Below are 16404 nucleotides of genomic sequence, written 5' to 3' on the forward strand. Positions count from 1 at the left end.
ACAATGCATCTTGGAATGCTCCAATCCACATGAGAAGTCTTCCTGGAGACATGCAAGATGCCATGTGGACAATGGCATCGGCCTGCAAAGACTGAGTCATGCAGGGGCATGTGACTTGCCCAGGTGACTCCAAAACTCCATCCTGGAGCTGGACTTGGCATAGGAGGGAGGAGGGGGGTCTCCACCCACAAGAGAGAGTCTATTTAAACCTGTGGGAGACCCCTCCATTTTGTCTTCAGCTGGCTAAAGAAGGAGCCTCTCCACCCCCCCCCAGGATACTTGAAGGAGACTGAAACAAAGGACAGTAACTGCAGGGGGTGGGAGTGATTGCTGGACCCAGGCTAAAAGGAGATTAGCCTGTAAAAGGGAGCACTCTGGAACTGGTGAGGAAATTATCTGTATTCAGTTTGATTAGGCATAGATTCGCGCATTTTATTTTATTTTGCTTGGTGACTTACTTTGTTCTGTCTGTTACTACTTTGAACCACTTAAATCCTACCGTCTGTATTTAATAAAATCACTTTTTATTTAGTAATTTACTCAGAGTATGTATTAATACCTGGGGGAGCAAACAACTGTGCATATCTCTCTATCAGTGTTATAGAGGGCGAACAATTTATGAGTTTGCCCTGCTTTATGCAGGGTAAAACGGATTTATCTGGGTTTAGACCCCATTGGGAGTTGGGCATCTGAGTGCTAAAGACAAGCACGCTACTGTGAGCTGTTTTCAGGTAAACTTGCAGCTTTGGAACAAGTGATTCAGACCCTGGATCTGTGTCTGGAGCCAAACAGGAGTGTCTGGCTCAGCAAGACAGGGAGCTGGAGTCCTGAGCTGGCAGGGAAAACAGAAGCAGGGGTAGTCTTTGCACATTGGGTGGCAGCTCCCAAGGGGGTTTCTGTGATCTAACCCGTCACAGCATCATATAAAATCTTTACAAATTCTAATCAAAGAATTTTATGCTTGTATCATCTTGATGTGGTCTCCCTTCTCCACACCTGACAATCAGAGAAGTTCGCTGTGAAAGTTCCAGTCTGAATTACTCAATCATGTTTAAAAGCAGTCATGGAAGTGAGCGCTGTATTCTACGGGTCACAAACAACATTCTACAACCCAGGCAATCTCTAGGCTGTACATCCAAAACCTTAACATTGTTTCCAAACTCTGTGGTGAGGTTCTTTTGTTTGAACCCCACAGAATCTGCACGTATTACAATACCAATGGCCAGATTTTTCATGGCAAGGTGCAGGGAGTTGTGATTATGTCTTTTGAAAACAGTAGTGGGAGTTGTGTTTTTCTGTGAATCATCACAATGATTCAGCCCTTCACATGTAAGAAATACCTGTATTACGCTTTCTTTCATGTCTGTCTTTTGGTTTCCTGGTCATCCCATTCTGTAGTGGGCTTCCACCTCCAGCTGTCAATGTTACAGTGTCTATCACCATTAACTCCACTGATCACCAGTGTGGATGCATCTGATCCCTAGGGAAACAGAGTTGGTGCTAAGAGTCCTTTCACTTCTGTCCCACAAAGCACTGGTACAGCAGAAGTGGCCTGTCTCGCCACTGTTCTACACTCCACTGCCAGGGACTCAAGATGGCTGGAAGACACCAACTTATCCAAATAGCACTGCACTCATGGATCTCCCTGGTGAGCCATTTTCAGAGAGAGTCACTTCTGCAGTTTTGGAGCAGGCTGCTTATGGATAGAAAATGATGTGAGGAGTAAATAGCTAATGTTGGTAAAGCTCTTTGTAGATAAAGTGCTCTGTAATAATCATCCATCATATACCTCTACCCCGATATAACGCGACCTGATATAACACGAATTCGGATATAACATGGTAAAGTAGTGCTTCGGGGGGGGGGGGGGGGGAGGGGGAGGGCTTATTCTCACTGGGGAGATGGGAAACTGAAGCACAAAGGCAGGTGACTTACCCAAGGTCCCACAAGGAGTCTTTGAAGAAATCCAATGCCAATGTCTCCTTCATCTGCATCCACAGTTTAAAAAGTACAAAAGGCCAATTTGCAATACCCTTATTCAACCTGAGTAGGATCCATACTCAGGGGTGAAAGTAAGTTAAAGGACTTACCAGTATGCTGGAGTCCTGGGCAGGGGCGGGGCCTCAACCGGAAGAGGTGGGGCCTCAACTAGAAGAGGCAGGGCCTATAAATCAAAATTTAAAGCCCGGGGCTCCAGCTGTGGCCTTTAAATTACCCCCAGAGCTACCAGCTGCAGAGGTGGCTGGGAGCCCCGGGGCTCAGGGGATATTTAAAGGACCCGGGGCTCTAGCCGCCGCTACTGCAGCGTAGCTCCGGGCCCTTTAAATCTCTGACGGAGCCCTACTGCTGCTACCCCGGGGCTCGGGCAGCGGGGATCGGGAGGTGATTTAAAGGGCCCTGGGCTCCAGCTGCTGCAGGGAGCCCCGGACCCTTTAAATCGGCAGCCTGGGGAAGCCGGTCGGGTCCAGCACGGTGTACCAGCTCTTGCCGGTACACCATACTGGCCCGTACTGGCTTACTTTCACCTCTGTCCATACTCCACAAATGTTTGCATTGCCTTCAGTGGGACTGCTAGTGCTGTCAGGTGCTATTCAGTGCTAATAAGAGTATCATAATCTATCTATCCCTAGGTGCCGTTATTTAGGTCACAGGAAATATTAGGCATTTTCGCACTCAGACTTTGGCTTGCTTTGAAGGGTAAAATCTGTCCTTTACTTGAAGAAGAAATAAAAAACACATGGGCATGTTCATCTCAGAGCTGCAGGAGATGTTACTATCTGAAAATGTGAGGATTGGACTGGAATAGAGAAGCTGATTGTGTTTGGCTAGTCCCTATGTAACTGGACTTCAGTAATGAAGTGATTAATACTTATGCAAGACTTAAACAAATTACATCAGATCACTTAACGTTACAAATACTTATATTTCAACTGCTCTGGATGCTATAAGTGGGGTCAAGGAAATGGAATTGTGTGAAACTGCCCTGGAAACCTTTAAATTCAAGACAGAGGGAATGGCATAATATAAAAATGAATAAATATATTTTTTAAAAACACCTAAAGGAGAAGCTTAGCCATTGCCATTATTATTTATCGAAGGCCTAACAACAGAACAGAGAACTGGAAGCAAGCTAATGAGCCATTATTTTAAAATGGCACATTAGATGATCTAGGTAATTATAAGCTAGTTAGCTTGATACTGATCCCAGGCAACAATCATGAAAAAACTGATGCAGGATACAGTCAGTAAAGTATGACAGAATAATTAGTGCCAGACAACATGGTTTTATGGAAAAGAGATGATGTCAAACAAAGTTGATACTGCTTTTTGATGAGATACAAGTTTGGCTGACAAAGTTAACTGTGATGAAATAATGGTTTGGGTGTATGTCTACAGTGAAGCTGGAGGTATAAGTTCCAGCTGAACCAAACATACCCACGCTAGCTCTGATTGAGCTGGTGTACTAAAAATGGAACCATAGCCCAAGCGGTGCGAGCAGCAGGACAGGCTGGCCTCCCTGAGTCCAGTCCCATCTGGGACTCTATGTATGTACTCAATATGTATGTCTCCTTGAGCTAGAATTTATACCTTTCAGCTCAAGTGTAATACCCATACCCTGTGATTTGTGTAAGGTATTTGACTTAGTATCATGTGACACTCTGATTAAAAATAAATGCGGCTCATATTCAATTAATTTAAAAGCTGGCTGACTGATAGGTCTCAAAAAGTAATTGTAAAGGAGGAATTATGATCCCGCAGGGGTATTTGTAGTGGGGTCTTTTAGGGATCAGTTCTTGGCCCAGTGCTATTCAATATCTTTATCAATGATCTGGAATAAAGTGTAAACTCATTGCTGGTAAAGTTTGCAGATGACACAAAAACTGACAAAGTAGTAAATGAGGGGGACTGGTCATTTCTAAAGAATGATCTGGTAATGAGGGCACCTGGACCATAGCCCCACCCCCTCTCAGCCTCCTCCCCTGAGGCCCCGCCCACACTCCACCCTGCTCCGCCCCAGGCCCTGCTCACACTAGCCCCCCCACCTGCCGAGTCCCTCTTCTCCTCCACCCTCCTCCCCTAAAGCCCCCCACCTGCTGCTCACCAAGTCCTTCCTCTCCTCCTCCCCCCTGCCCACCGCTCGCTGAGTCCCTCTGCCCCCTCCCCTGAGGCCCAACTGCCTGCTGCTCCCTGAGTCCCTCCACCCCCTCCCCTGAGACCTCTGCCACTCACTTAGTCCCTCCTCTCCTCCACCCCCTCCTCCATGACCCCCACTGAGTCCCTCCATCCCCCCCTCCCCTGAGCGGTGTGTGGGTCACGAGAGAGGGGGGGTGGAGGAAGTCAGCAAGCAGTGGGCAGTGGGGACCTCAGGGGAGGTGAAGGTGAGGAGGTAGTCAAGACTCAGCGAGCAGTGAGTGAGGGGCCACAGGGGAAGTGGAGACAGGGAGGGACTCAGCAAGGAGCAGCGGGGGCCTTGGCAGAGGGGCGGAGCAGGGGAGGGAAGAGATGGAGCATGGATGGAACTATGGGGGAAAAGCGGGAAGGGACCTCAGGGACGGACCACAGGTGAGGCCACCACAGTCCAAGTGTTCGTGCTCTCAAAGGTGGCAGGTCAGTGGCTGCACTGCAGGGGAGGCTTAGCCTATTATACCCGCTGCCTATGAATGTTAGCAAGTTGGAAAGAGGTCAGAAAAGAGCTACAAGAATGATTCAAGGACGGTTTGAAAACCTGCCTTACAGTGAGAGACGGAAGAACTCTTTAGTCTGGCAGACAAAAGGATCATAACTGCAGACAGTGGAGATCCAGTGACTGGAAGCTGAATCTAGATAAATTCAGCCTAGAAATAAAGCGCCGATTTTTCTACAATTTATCACTGGAACAATTTACCTAAGGAGATAGTGGATTCTTTGTTTCTTGGGGTCTTCAAATTGAGACTGGCTGCCTTTCCAACAGAGATGCTTTAGCTCAGCCAGAAGTTATGAGATTGATGCAGGACTCACTTGGTGAAATTCTCTGGCTTGTGTTTTGCAGGACCTCAAACTGATGACCATATGGGTCCCTTAAAATCTATGAATCTATGTATGATCTAATCCCAAAAGATGCCATGCTCTCACCTTGCACTGCAGTTTCCAGTAGGAGTTGAGTGCACTCAGCATCTTTTGGGAGGTGCGCAGCATCTTTCAGGCCCAGGCCCAGTGCTATCAACAATATGAAAGGAGCAGTGACAAGTTATTGTGATAAAGAAAAGGGATAGCCATAAAAATGCAGAACGTGAATGTTTCCTGCATTGGCTGAGGGAACCTTTGTGAGTTTGACCCCTTTTAATGCAGTTCTCTGCCTGAAGAATCTTTGTCAATACTGGCTATATTCTTTGGCATAAAAAAGCAAATTTAGGCCAATAGCTAGCTCTAATTTAATATTTTCAATCAAAATGTTTGGTTGCTGTTCAGACTCAGCCTGTAGGTCATTTGTGAGCAGGATGACTCCACTGAAACAGATTACAATAAATGTCAAACTTCTAATTCACTGGCAGTAACCACTGCTCGCTCTCGCTCACTCTCCAGCACTTTGCTCCTGGATGCAAATGGAAAATAAAGATGCCAATATGAAGGCGGGGGACTTCCCAGTACTTTTGATCCCCCTGAGATTTATTTGAAACTTAGCTGGTGGTGCTCTGAATAGACACTACAGGGGGCAAATTTTGTCATGCTAGTGAAAGGTCCGTTCATTCTGGTGAACACAACAGCTTCTCCCATTCCGGCACCAGGCTCTGGACACCAACAGAATAGTGTCAGACATCTAAAACTAACCCATATATGATGACTTTTCATATCCTGTTCTGAATCAGCCAGGAATTCTGCCAGGAGAGGACATGTTATCATTGTCCTTGGGCCTTTGTTTAGTGGGGGAGGGGCACAGAATTGCCAATGCCACCCTGAGATGCTCTCTCTGTGCTGTGCAAAGGCAGAAAGAGACAGCATTTCAGTATTTTGGTGCAGAGGTAGTGGCAGCAGCAGGAAACCAGCAGGATGGCAAATTCAGCCAGAGGCAAGCCAGAAGACCCTTTACACCACATGATAAAGGGGGTAAGAAGGAAAATCAGAAAGATCAGCTTCAGAAAAAAAGTGGGAAGACAGAAACCAGCTTTACAAAAAAAAAAAAAAAAAAAAAATAGGGCTGGAGATCATGGCAGGGGAAACCAGCTAAAGAAAAAAATATGGGGCAATGAAGGAGAAGCAACAAAAAGTGGAAAGATGGGGGAGAAAACAGAGCTACAAAGATGGGGAATGGAAGAGATAAAATAGAGGGAGGCAAACAAGCATAAAAATGTTGCAAGGGATCAGATTTTAAAAATGAGGCTAACAAGGAGTTTGAGAGAGTGTGATAATGGCAAGTATTAGAAAAGGGCCTTGGGACAAGCTTAAAAAAAAAAAGACAGGAAGGGATAGGTGTGGCAGGAACACATCTTGTCCCAGATGCTGTAAATCCTGGGTTACAATCCTGCTCCCAGCTGTTAAGTGCTTCATGTTTTAATTGTCCACTAGTTCCAGGAGAGGTATGATTATAGGAGCACAGCCTAAAAGGGGGCCCTCTCCCTGAACATTTCAGAATTCCACTGCTTTGTGAGACCACCCTATGGCTCTTGTGCAGCTCCTTTCAGCTAAAAGCGCAAATTGTGTGTGCTGGCATTCCCCATGGAAGCTGAACAAGCTGTACACAAATGTCTTTGGCCCCAGCTGAGTTCTGTTTTGTTGGTGATTTACATGCTATAGTGCTGCACAGCTGCTACTTATGGGAAACAAGTCCTGTCTGTATTGTCTCAGTCCCTGCCATGTTTATATGAAGCAGGTGTTTGGTAAATTCCAAGTGCTACAGTTAGGTTTTTTTGTGGCAAGACTGCAAAGCAGAATCTGGCTCGTTTCTATAGCATCTGCACTGACACTTGTGAGGATGACAATTACAAGGGCTATCAATCCTCATACTTCAGGGCGTACTGCAGTGAAACAGAGCTCAGTTCTCTTCACTGCTGCTCAAGACCCAGCATTTACTGAGGCATACAGAAGGATGGCTTAAAAAGATTCTTCATTGTTGCTTCCAACCTTTGTGTTACTGGCTCTTGTGCTGCTGCTCAGATGTAGAAAATAAGGTGGCCTAAACTCACTGAATAGGATTAAAGCCGTATTTGGAACTGGAACCCAAATGCAATTGAACTGGACTCTTACTTAAAAACAAATGACAGCCAAATCTTATCAAGTAAGGAGAGTTATGTGTGCGCACGTACACACACACACACACACCCCCGACTGATCAGGAACAGACCAATGGAACATTTGTTGCATTGTTTTTAATCTTCGTCAGACTTAATGATATTTGACACATCCATTTGTCATTACTACTTATTTGTATTATGGCAACACCTGGTTGTTCTAGATGCTGTACAGTGTGCAGTCAGATTGTCAAAAGCGTGGAATACCCAGTGTGCTGAGCTCTTTTGGTCAGTAGTAAGAGCTGGGCCCTGCCACCTCGAATTTACAAACTAAATAGACAAAAGCTGTGAGATATTATTACCTTGATTTTACGGGGGGGGGGACTTAGGCCCAAATCAAGAGGCGTTAGGTGCCTAAATAGCTGTGAGGATCTAGCTCCAAGTGACTTGCACAGGGCTACACAGGAACTCAGTGCCAGGCATTGAACTCTCATCTCCTGAATCTACATCCAGTGCTCCCCACAAGACTAGAGAAGCTCTGTCCCCCCCCCGCCACGGCCCCAGAACCGCAGCAAGGAGTGAGAGCTCCCCCAGCCCTGAGGCCATGCATGGAGCAAGATCTCCTCCAGTCCTGGGGTCACAGCTTGGGTCGGGCGCAGGGGCTTCCCCTGCTCAACCCACCTGGCACTTCTGCTGGGGAGGGGTCAGGGCGCTGGGGCTTGCCCTGCCTGCCCAGCGCTTCTTTAGACCTCTGGATTTCTGCTACCTGGTGGTGGATTTTTTTCCAGGGTTCCCCAATTGGCCGGGGCCCCTGCGCACGGGCCCCAACAGGCCAGTGGCTAATCTGCCACTACCTGAAGTCCTGCTCACCCAACACACCGCTGCAAGAGAGGGCCACGGACTAGAAGTGTAAGGGAGAGTGCTCACTTAGGGACAGGGTAGATCTATCTATAAAAGTGTTGGCATGGGCGGTGGGTATAATAGCTCATAGGAGGCTCAGCCTCCCCTGGCACTGCCGCGGCCACTGGACCCCTGGTTGCAGGGTTTTGGGGGGAAGTTTTTGATTTATTATGCCCCATGCAGGTTCCAGGGTGGCTGAGGAGGCAGTATGTGCTAGTCAGCTTCAGCCCCTGGACTCCAGGGAGATTACTGATGAACCCAGGAAGCTGAGTAGCATATACTGCCTCTTCAGCCGCCCCGGGGCCTGCGTGGGGAAGAGCAAAGCTTCTTCCGGAGGAGCATCTGAGAGACGCACGCTTTTGTCCGGGTGGCCTGGGGTCTGGAGAGGGGAGACGCGGCGCAGCTGCAGTTGGCCTGGGACTCTGGGCAGGGGGTCTTGGGACTTCGGCTGGCTGGGAGCTCCTCCGGCCACGGGGGGGGAGTAGAAGGGGGGGGAGCTGGGGCTAGCCTCCTTGAAGGGGGGCTCTACCCGCTGCCCATGAGTGTTGGTTAGGGTTATGTTACAGCTTGCTATTAAAAGGTGCAGCCATTAGCTTTTCCCTTGCAGCACCAAGAGCTTAAGCTACATTAACCCATTGCACTTCCTATTGTATGTTGTTAGGATAACTTTTAAGTAAAATTGCATTGGTTTTATTTTGTGTAGGGTTACCATACGTCCTCTTTTTCCCAGACATGTCCGGCTTTTTGGCAGTCAAACCCCCGTCTGGGGGAAATTGCCAAAAAGCCGAACATGTCCGGGAAAATGGCGGCTCTGCTCCTTCCCGACTCTTCTGCTCTGTTTAAGAGCCGGGCTGCCCGAGCGCTACCGGCTTCAGGCAGCCCCCATGCCTCCGGACCCTGCGCCGCCGGAGCTCGGGAGGGGAAGTGCCCGGCTAGGGGCGCAGGGTCTGGAGGCACGGGGGCTGCCCAAAGCCGGTAGTGCTCGGGCAGCCCGGCTCTTAAACAGAGCCGAAGAGTCGGGGAGGAGCAGAGCCGCCGCGGCTGGAGGCTCTGCTCCTCTTCGGCTCTGTTTAAGAGCCAGGCTGCCCGAGCGCTACCGGCTTTGGGCAGCCCCCGTGCCTCCGGACCCTGCACCCCCGGCTGGACGCTTCCCCTCCCAGGCTCCAGCTGCGCTGGGGAAGCGCCGGCTGGGGGCACAGGGTCTGGGGGCTGCCCGGCAAACCCTGAAGCCGGTAGCACTGGGGCAGCCCTTTCCCCCTGGCTGGGAGTGGGAGGGAGGAGGGGGCGGAGTTAGGGTGGGGAAGGGGCGGAGTTGGGCGGGGCTAGGGGTGGGGAAATGGGCGGGGCCAGGGCCCGTGGAGGGTCCTCTTTTTTTTTTTATGAGATATGGTAACCCTAATTTTGTGTGTTTATTGTCTGCATGAGAGCCATTATTAATATTTTTGTTCCTGGAGGCAACCGAGGTATTGTTCAATATCTTCATTAATGATCTGGAGGATGGCGTGGATTGCACCCTCAGCAAGTTTGCAGATGACACTAAACTGGGAGGAGTGCTAGATACGCTGGAGGGTAGGGATAGCATACAGAGGGACCTAGACAAATTAGAGGATTGGGCCAAAAGAAATTTGATGAGGGTCACCAAGGACAAGTGCAGAGTCCTCCACTTAGGATGGAAGAATCCCATGCATCGCTACCGAATGGCTAGGCAGCAGTTCTGCAGAAAAGGACCTAGGGGTTATGAGTCGACAGTGTGTCCTTATTGCCAAAAAGGCTAATGGCATTTTGGGCTGTATAAGTAGGGGCATTGCCAGCAGATCAAGGGACGTGATCATTCCCCTCTATTCGACATTGGTGAGGCCTCATCTGGAGTACTGTGTCCAGTTTTAGGCCCCACACTGCAAGAAGGATGTAGATAAATTGGAAAGAGTCCAGCGGAGGGCAACAAAAATGATTAGGGGGCTGGAGCACATGCTTTATGAGGAGAGGCTGAAGGAACTGGGATTGTTTAGTCTGCAGAAGAGAAGAATGAGTGGGGATTTGATAGCTGCTTTCAACTACCTCAAAGGGGGGTTCCAAAGAGGATGGATCTAGACTGTTCTCAGTGGTACCAGATGACAGAACAAGGAGTAATGGTCTCAAGTTGCAGTGGGGGAGGTTTAGGTTGGATATTAGGAAAAACTTTTTCACTAAGAGGGTGGTGAAGCACTGGGATGGGTTACCTAGGGAGGTGGTGAAATCTCCTTCCTTAGAGGTTTTTAAGATCAGGCTTGATAAAGCCCTGGCTGGGATGATTTAGTTGGGGATTGGTCCTGCTTTGAGCAGGGGGTTGGACTAGATGACCTCCTGAGGTCCCTTTCCAACCCTGATATTCTATGATTCTATGAGGTACACCCACCAATGTACACCCTGTGCAGCACCACCAACTATAAATATAGGAGTAAGAGGAATACTGCAGAGGGGTGACTAGAGGTACCCATCTAATTCCCCCTTGCAGCTGTGGTCCCAAGGTTCTCCTTTACCCTTAATGACATAAGGCTTCCAAGCAGCATGTGAGAGGTGCTGTCTTCTGAGTAACCTGGGAAGGAAATGGGGGTTACAAAACTTACAAACTAAATAGACAAAACAACAAAGAAATCCCAGGCTTACCAATGGGGAAAATTCCCACTTAATTATTTTCTCCTAAGATAGGTAATTCTTAATGATGGTTGAGTCTTCGAATCTGGAACTAGTCTTCCATGAGGAGTATGTGCTTTGCTGCACTGGGGTGTGGAGAAAAGAAAGGGTAACAAAAATCAAATTGAAGACGACATTATAAAGGCCTCCATAGATATAAAGTTATGACCATGGCCCTATACAGTAAAAGATGTCTGTAAGTTGCCAGCTGTGCAGTTAAACAGGGATATGGTGTATGTGAGGACACAGCTGTTTAGATGCACAAATATGCTAGCATGTTCATAAACAAGGTCAGGACCAGCTTGCACAGCTGATGCTTCTTCCTCTGCCCGCATTTAAAAAAAAAATGTTCAACTACCAGCAGCAGTAAAAAATCATATAAAATGTCAGGGTTTGTGCTCCAGAGAGGCCTAGGGCAGGGGTTCTCAACCTTTTTCTTTGAGGTTCCCAACCACCAACATACTATAAGAACTCCAGGGCCCAGTGGTGGGGCTCGGGGCTTCTGGCTTCAGCTACGGGGGGTGCCCTGGAGCAGCCCAGCATGGGGCTGGGAGGGCTGGCCCTGAGAGGGCTCCTCTGCTCAGGAGGGGAGAGGAGTGCTCAGGGCTCCTCCAGTTATGGGGGGGCAGGTTTTGGGGCTGTGGGGGGCGGGGTCTTGGGCAGAAGGGGCAGGGCCGGCAGGCTAGCCTCCCCACAGTGGAGGTTCCCCCGCCGCTCAGGACAAAAAGACGCATTTAAACAGGTGATAAATATAGGTAAAATATCATTTAAAATAGAATGAGAGAAGAGGATAATTGTATACCATCTGTCACTACAGGAGTGGTTATATTAATACATAAAAGTTCATGAAGTCAAACAAATAAGATGTCTTACACTGGTGCCAAACAAATGCCCCCTCCACTCCTCCAAAAGCTGCTGTAAAACCGCAACATTTCAACATGAATATTTAAATATGAGAACACTTCTGTGATCCTAAGTAAATCAGTATCTGTTTATTTGCTCAAGGTGATTACCACTGGGATGAAAGTTAATAGCAGCAATATAGCTGTGAATTGGCAGTGTAGTTGCAAGGTGAGATTAGCAATCAAAGGACAATCATCATTATTATTATTCATTGCTGCTCAAGTGCTCAGAGGTTAGTTTGTTTGTAGCTTTTGTGAATAAAAAGCTCATTTTCCATTAAACCAGTCTGCAGTGGAAGGAATGTATTCAAATAATTCTCTGCCTCCAACGGCGTGAGGGGAAATTGGTATGATTAGTTATAAGTAAGTAAATAGCTAAAAACATTTCCCCCCCCCCCCCCCCCCAAAAAAAAACCAGAGTTGGGGGAGGGGGATTTTTATTTTTTGTTTTAGAAATACTCACTGTTCCAAGTAGTTTTTATAGAAGGTTAATAAATTATTAAGATTGTTAAGCATGTTACACCTGTGAATAATGTTATAGACTATTCTAAGCACGTCATTTAAAAGCATTATAGATTGTCATAAGCCAAAGTTATAAACAGCATGTTGATTAGTGGAAGTCAATTATTTATTAAAAAATCTAATGCTATAAGAACTATTTATAAATGAAACTTTAATACAAACTGTGACCCATCATTCTTTCAACATCTTCATATTCTGGGTGTAGTACCATGCAATCACACAGAGCTCTCTGCAGGATCAGGACATTAGTCTCAGCTTTGATCTCCACTACAGAATTACTTCGTATAACTAAATCGCTCAGGCATGTAAATAATCCACACACCCGAGCAACGTAGTTATACCAACCTAAGCGCTGGTGTAGACAGCACTACATCAGTGGGACAGCTTCTCCCACCGACATAAGTACCGCCTCTCACGGCGGTGGAGTTATTAAGACAACGGGAGCGATGTCTCCCACTGGCTTGGAGTGCCTTCACCAGAAGGGCGACAGCGGTGCACCAGTGCAAGTTTCTAATGTAGACCTGCCCTCAGTCTTCATTGGCAGCCTGTCAACCATCAGTGTTCTGTCTTAACGTCAGTTATTCTGGTTTTCAATTACCCATTCTAAATGTTTTCTGTGATTTATTTTCTCTCTTACCAGTGATTTGGATAAGTTTTAAACTACACTGGAGGATGTCTTTAAGAATCACTACTAAACTTTTATTCGTTGGTCCTTTGCCTAAATCCCTTGTCTTTTACTCTTTTCTGTTTTCTCCCCCTCCTGTTAGGGTGAATGTTCTCAGAAGTGCTACGACATCTTTGTGTTGGAGACCGTTTGCGTTGCTTGGTTTTCCTTTGAGTTCCTCCTGCGCTCCATTCAGGCAGAAAGCAAGTGCGCCTTCCTGAAGACCCCCCTCAACATCATCGACATCTTAGCCATCTTGCCTTTCTACATCTCTCTGATAGTGGATATGGTCTCCGCCAAAAACAGCAACAGGAAACCTGGCAGTGGAGCAGGAAACAAGTACTTGGAGCGAGTGGGCCTGGTTCTACGCTTCTTGCGGGCTCTCCGCATCCTGTATGTCATGAGGCTGGCACGCCATTCACTGGGACTGCAGACACTCGGACTCACTGTGCGCCGCTGCACCAGGGAATTTGGACTCCTCCTCCTCTTCCTTTGTGTTGCCATGGCACTCTTTTCTCCACTGGTTTATTTGGCAGAGAGCGAACTGGGAGCCAAGCAAGAATTCACTAGCGTTCCCACCAGCTATTGGTGGGCTGTAATCTCCATGACAACTGTAGGCTATGGAGACATGGTACCTCGGAGCATCCCGGGACAGGTAGTAGCCCTGAGCAGTATCTTGAGTGGTATTTTGCTGATGGCTTTTCCGGTCACTTCCATCTTTCACACTTTTTCCCGCTCTTACACAGAGCTAAAGGAACAGCAGCAGCGAGATGCAAGCAGACAGTTGCACCAGCTAGAGGAAACCACCAGATCCCCAAATGGTGACAGTTCTCAGGGATTGGTTACCTCCTCCCCACTAGACGCAGCTGGGGCGTGGCGTCAGCCAGCAGTGAACCAGGAAGACAAGAGGAGGTGTTGACCGCAAACAACTAAAAGATTTAGCCAGCAGCACTGAACTAGCAAATGAGAGAGTTCCATATCTGAAACAAAATCCTATGGAACGAACATAAATCAGGGTATACAGTGAGATCTGTACAAGAGACTGTCCTTCTTGAGTAACTTTTAGTGTCTCTAAAAACAACGTGGAGTACTGTTCTGCTCCCTCTGTCGTAGAAGGCCGCTTTCGTTAAGCAACTGATTTTGGGCAGCCCCCAAGGAGCAGTTGCTTAAGCCAGGTTTCCACTGTGTCCACTAACGAGAAAAAATAAACTTTGAGAGAGAATTCATCCTAAGGGCCCATTGCTGGGGGATATAAGGGTGCCATTTACTGTACATAAGCTTCCTGGTGGCCCTACTCTGTGCTAAGAATGTCCCCAAGCCCTTATTCCCTATGTACAATGGATTCAATGTATGTGACACCCCCATGGGGTGTACATCTTCAAATGTAAAGTTGAAAGATGGGGGAGAGAGGCCTGCCTGGGCCAGCAGATGGGCAAATTTATCCCTATTCCCTGGTCTTTTAATAAATAGTGATTGTTTATTTATTAAATTGGGAACCATAATCTGGGCTGCCTGCTGACAGGTCTGACTTGTGCTCTTGCTCTTTCTGCATTATTTAGTAAACATGCATATCTACAATAGTAGGCTCTGCACTTTAGCCCTGATGACAGAAATATACATGGACAACCTTGTTAATGATACTGAACATCAACTTGTTTTCCTTTGCTCACATTTGCATATAGCTTAAAAAAAACCCCAAAAATGTGTTCCTCTGTTAGCCGCCTCCTTCCTGTGTTTTAAAGACTGTTTAACGTTTAAGCAAAAATTAAAAGCACCTGCCCAGTAGGGGTGGGAATAGTTGCAGAGACTCATGTCTATGTAGTTTTCTGCAGTGGTACTTTGAAGACTGCAGCTCTAAACAAAGGGCTTGATCCAAACCCATTAAGTCAATGGGAGACTTTCCATGGACTTTGGGGTTCAAGCCCCAAAGCAGCAGCTGTCCCACATGTTAGGGAATAATCTTGGGAAGAGATGATCTTTTCAGACCCAGGTTACAACTGTCCATCCCTCCCTTCCCCCCAGTTTTCATTCCAAAAGATCACTACATTTAAACAAAAAGTCTGTGCCACAAAAACTCAACCATTTTTTGTTTACTGAATCAAAGTTTTCATATCATGAGCATCTGTGAGCTCTCTGCCCCATGCTGCTCCTCCTTCACTGTGTAGCTGGTTCAGTTCAGCGTGTAGCGTACATCTGGATATCATTTAAGAAAAACAACATTGATGGCCACCTCATTCTTTACTAATGTAGGAACATTACACTGCCCTTTTCTGTTCCACCCCTGCTGTCAGGAAATGAACAAATACTCTTATATTACAGATGGGGTTTTTTCCCCCAATGGAGACGAGAATAACCCTACACTCGTAGATGACTGTAGTAAGCCATTCCTCAAAGGAATGGACTGAAAGACATAAAAGGTTGTTTTATTTTAATAAAAACTGGAAGTTTTGTTTCTGTAGTGTTGCATTGGCTTTTCTTTTCCTTTTGAGGCAGTGCCATGTGCTCCAATGTCCCCACAGCTGACAGTAGCCATTTGCTCTTCCTGGCCCATTTTAAACATTGGCCATTATCAGAACAACGGGTCAAGGAATTTGAAAAACCTGTTTAATTTATGGTTAATTTAAAAAACAAGATAAAAAGCTGAGCTGGCAAACACCAGTGCACCCACTTCCATTCTCAAATAGGTGCCAGCTCTAGGTCTGAGGTTGAGATGGGAGTGGTATCTACCACTCCCATTGACTCGGAGGAGAATTGTGGTCTCTCAGCCCCACCCAGGAGTGATCCCGTTTAAAGGGGCCTTATGGACATATAGCACAGTCACATCTTATGGGGAGACTTTCCCTTGCCCCTGCTGAACCTCACATCCAAGCTGTGGAAATAACATCCCCTCAGTGTGGGATCTACAGAAATACCATGCTGGGTTTTTTTCCCTATACGTTTAGCTTCACCGAGATTAGCTCCCCTCCCTCCAAACAATTTTGGGGTCCTAGGGAGAGGTGAAGGATAATAATAGATTGCAAGCTATATACTGCCTCTTCCTACAAGAAAAGGAGGAGAAAAAAGATTGACCTGCCCCTCAATGAGCCAGTTCCAGGCCTGCCAAGTGCTGCCAGCATCTTCACAGCATCGCTCTTTTTGAGTTAAGAAAACTATTGGCCAGTAGTAAAGCAGCCACCACACAAACCTTATGGTTTCTGCCCAGAGCGCAGGTGTCTGAGTACTGCCTTGCAATGGAGAATTAGAATGAAGCCTCATACTGCTGGAGAATTGCCACATACTGCTACAATTTGATATTTTAAACTGGAGCAGGATTTTCATGTGTTAAGTCTATGAAGGCTCGTCTTCAAGGCCCAGCATACTAGCCTGCTAAATGTAAAATCAAGCTGTACTGTATGGCAATGCATGCAGTATGGAGGCAATGAAGAATGTGTCAAAGTATTCTTGTCCCAAAACTTAAAATTAAAGCAGCTCACAGATTCTCCAGCTGAACTCAATAGACTAAATCATTTCATAGTATTTACTTTATTTTCTGAACACC

General features: G+C 47.0%; 1 protein-coding gene across 1 annotated transcript in view; it reads left to right on the forward strand.

Annotated features, from left to right (window-relative positions):
* Positions 1–15320, forward strand: part of KCNG2 (potassium voltage-gated channel modifier subfamily G member 2) — an 80041-nt gene extending 64721 nt beyond the window's left edge. The window contains exon 3 of the mRNA XM_054020055.1: positions 12970–15320. Coding sequence (XP_053876030.1) covers positions 12970–13785 — 816 coding nt within the window. The 3' untranslated portion in view covers positions 13786–15320. The remainder of the gene's footprint in view (positions 1–12969) is intronic.
* The last annotated feature ends 1084 nt before the right edge of the window (positions 15321–16404 follow it).

Source organism: Malaclemys terrapin, chromosome 2 (assembly GCF_027887155.1).
Source record: "Malaclemys terrapin pileata isolate rMalTer1 chromosome 2, rMalTer1.hap1, whole genome shotgun sequence".
Lineage (NCBI taxonomy): Eukaryota > Metazoa > Chordata > Testudines > Emydidae > Malaclemys > Malaclemys terrapin.